At 39.4% G+C, this 3,248-nt stretch overlaps 2 protein-coding genes across 2 annotated transcripts in view; both read left to right on the top strand.

Moving 5' to 3' along the window:
- Positions 1-3,097, top strand: part of LOC104127826 (radial spoke head protein 4 homolog A) — an 11,852-nt gene extending 8,755 nt beyond the window's left edge. The window contains exons 6-9 of the mRNA XM_009640531.1: positions 1-186; positions 1,301-1,442; positions 2,261-2,378; positions 2,854-3,097. The exon at positions 1-186 is cut by the window's left edge and continues 1 nt beyond it. Coding sequence (XP_009638826.1) covers positions 1-186; positions 1,301-1,442; positions 2,261-2,378; positions 2,854-3,097 — 690 coding nt within the window. The remainder of the gene's footprint in view (positions 187-1,300; positions 1,443-2,260; positions 2,379-2,853) is intronic.
- Positions 3,098-3,201: 104 nt separating this feature from the next.
- Positions 3,202-3,248, top strand: part of CENPE (centromere protein E) — a 36,673-nt gene continuing 36,626 nt past the window's right edge. Inside the window, exon 1 of the mRNA XM_035896025.1 lies at positions 3,202-3,239. Within this exon, the coding sequence (XP_035751918.1) occupies positions 3,202-3,239 (38 nt within the window). The remainder of the gene's footprint in view (positions 3,240-3,248) is intronic.

Below are 3,248 nucleotides of genomic sequence, written 5' to 3'. Positions count from 1 at the left end.
GCAGGAACCCAGGTCTCTCCCATTGGGTTTTACCAGTTTGCAGAAGAAGAAGGAGACGAAGAGGAGGAAGGAGGAGGAGGACGAGATACATATGAAGAAAACCCCGATTTTCAGCCCCCTTCGGTGGCCGAAATGGTGGATTCTCTCTCCACATGGGTACACCATGGGCAGAGTATTCTAAAGCAGGTATGCTCTGGCATAGCTCGCGTGGACCTCGGACACCAGTCACACTGTGGTACTCACAGGGTTTCAGAATGTAAATGGAACTCCTCCCCTGCACACTTGAACTATTCACCAGAAATAGTATTGGACTGAAATATTTTTGTACAGAAAATATATGATGGAGTGTACAATATATAAATGTTTCACTAATTTACATATGGCATATATTTTTACATATTTTTATACATATATATTTAGGAACCTCCTAGGTTTAATACTTTTTCAATGGTCTGTTCCTGAGATTGAAACCTATCTTTAGATAGCAGTACGGAGTTAGGCCTTGATAGATAGCAATCATTTCTGATAATCTTCTGTATTAGGTTTTCTCTTTTGAAGTCCTTACTTGACAAAAACATTTTAAATTCTCTTTTCATGGGTAGGATGCTAAAATGCAGATAGCTTACGATCGCATGCTAAATGGTACTTATTTGGCGTTTTCTTCTGGTTTATTTTTTGCTGCTTACGTTCTGCTGTGAAACATGCAAATGAAAAAGCTTAAAAGCTTGTGGTATCAGGCTGGTGCTGGAAAGAGGTGTTACCAATTTGATGATCATTGCTGGATGACTTGCTGGCCAGTCTACCGATTCAAGAATGCTAGCATAAAATATCAGCAAATGGTAGAAATAAGGTTTAAAATTATTATCAGCAAAACAATAGTTGTAAAAATAAAATCTGTATGCATTAGACTCTTAAGAACATTTTTTTATGTTCCTCTGACTGGTAGCTAAATAACAAGGCAGGCTTTAAAAGGAAGGGGCAAAGTCTGTAAACTAAGCCTCTTAGTTTGCAGTAACTGATAAATCTAGCAAGGGTATAAACTAAACTGGCAAGGAACTGAAGACTACAAAATAACAAAAAGCTGATGACAGAGGTATAAGGTTATGAGGAATATAGGGAACACTCTGCCAAGAGGATACAATACTCTGCCAACGATATACCAATTATGGAATATATATTTTTCTTTTCTTCCCTTCTTTCTTTAACTGTGTGTGTGTGTGCCTGAGCCAACTTTTTTAACTGGCTTGCATTCTTTCAGTGACTGTTACATGTATTTATTATTTTTCGATATCAATTATAGGGTCGCTGTGTTTGGCTTAATCCTTTTCAAAAATCAGAGGAAGAAGAAGAAGAAGAGGAAGAGGAGGAGAAAGCAGAGGAGCCAGATGAACTACAGCAAGAAATAGGACCTCCTCTTCTCACTCCACTCTCTGAAGATGAAGGTATTCTTCATGGAATATGAAGTTTTTGATGGCAACTAGGAATGTTGGCACTTAGGTAGTAAATATTTGAAGTTATAGGTGTCTGACGCTGGAGCAATGGAGCAATACAGTTTTCCCCTGTAGGGTAAGCACATTCTTTTACAAAATTAATCAAAAGCAAAATGATTAACAGTATTGACATTAAAACTGAAATAATTGGGTTTACTAGATAACAATCTTGTTGAATACGAAGGGAAAAAATACCTCAGACTTGTCAGGCTACTTCAAGTTCAAGACAGCTCATTACATGAAATACATTCAGCTATTTTTCCATCATCTTTTTAAACAAAAAATAGTGTGTAAGTAAATAAATATATATACGTCCACACATGCATAGATACACAAATAAGAATTTAAATCCTGTAGCATATTACTGCAGCAAATCACGGGAATATGGGAACCTGAATATTAGATTACATCAATAGTAAATTATTTTCCTACTCTCCATTCTTTGATCAAGGTGAAATAGATCATTTATTCGTAAGTGATAAACAGTCCTTGACAAAAGAAACAGTGGTGAGTACTACTGAATTTCAGGAGCATGACCTTTCTGTACGCAGCTCTACTAGCATTCCTGTGCCACCTACCCATACATCCAAACCACCTATTTGAATACAGTGCCTGCATTTATTGTGTCTGACTCCTCGCTCTTCTAACGTGCACCTTTACTGTAAGCCTTGCTTGTATTCTGTGAAAGTCTCGCAGTTCAGTCTTAAGTATTTTGTAGAGACTCGTAAGTCAATTTATTCATAGACTTGTGTGTGTCTGGCTGCCTCCAGGTATCCAAAACTTCCCTGCTTGGACAGCTCAGCCTTCTACAAACCTGATCCCACAACATGCTCTTGCAGTCCTTCAGTCTAACCGATGGCCTGGAGCATATGCCTTTGCATCTGGCAAGTGAGTAGCTAGCTGACATGGTTACAATGCAGCCTGTGTATGCTAAACACAGATACCTGTCTAATGAAGTCAAAGTTGCTTTATTATTAATTCATTGACTGAATTGTAACTATTCCGGAGACTGATGGAGAAGGGCACGTAAATGTGCACAGCAACAGTAAATACGTGTTTAAGACTGAAAATGAATCATCATTAGAAAGGCTGATACAAAGTTAATGGATGTCAATGTCAAGTTAGTATTTGGGCACGGTCCTTGATTTAAAACCTGTATTCTTGAGTCTGTGGTACTTTTTACAAAAATAGCTACGTCCTGTGGTTCTAAATGTTCATTTGTTCCCACTGCACGTGGTACTGTCTTTTAAATGTGTCTGTTATAAGGTATCTGCACCACAGTGACTTTTTGCGCAGCAGAGTAAGGAACATCTCCGCTGTTTTGCTGGGGGAGAACATGTCATCTTCCACTTTTCTTTCTCAGGAAATTTGATAACATCTACTTTGGCTGGGGTCACAAATACAGTCCAGGGAACCATACCCCTGCGCTGCCTCCACCCATGCAAGCTGAATACCCCGATGGGCCAGAAACCGCTGAGGCAAGAGACCCCACTCTGGAAGAGGAACTGGCTTTCAAGGCTGCGAGGGAAGAAGCCTTAGCTGCAGCTGAGGAACAGGAAGAGGAGGAAGAGGTCGCTGAGGACGATGAAGAGGAGGATGATGATTAAAATACAGGGGGGGACACCATTTTTATTTTAAAAGTTCAAATATGAATAGTATTTTCATAAACTAGCCGTTAATTAGTTGACCTTAAAAGAAACGCAACCGGCGTATGCCGCCTTTTTTATTTTCTGTCGGCTCCTCTTCGCAGCTCGCCTC

This window comes from Egretta garzetta, unplaced genomic scaffold (genome assembly GCF_000687185.1).
Source record: "Egretta garzetta isolate BGI_Z169 unplaced genomic scaffold, ASM68718v1 scaffold546, whole genome shotgun sequence".
NCBI classification, from domain to species: domain Eukaryota; kingdom Metazoa; phylum Chordata; class Aves; order Pelecaniformes; family Ardeidae; genus Egretta; species Egretta garzetta.
This window is presented reverse-complemented; position numbering and strand designations above follow the sequence as displayed.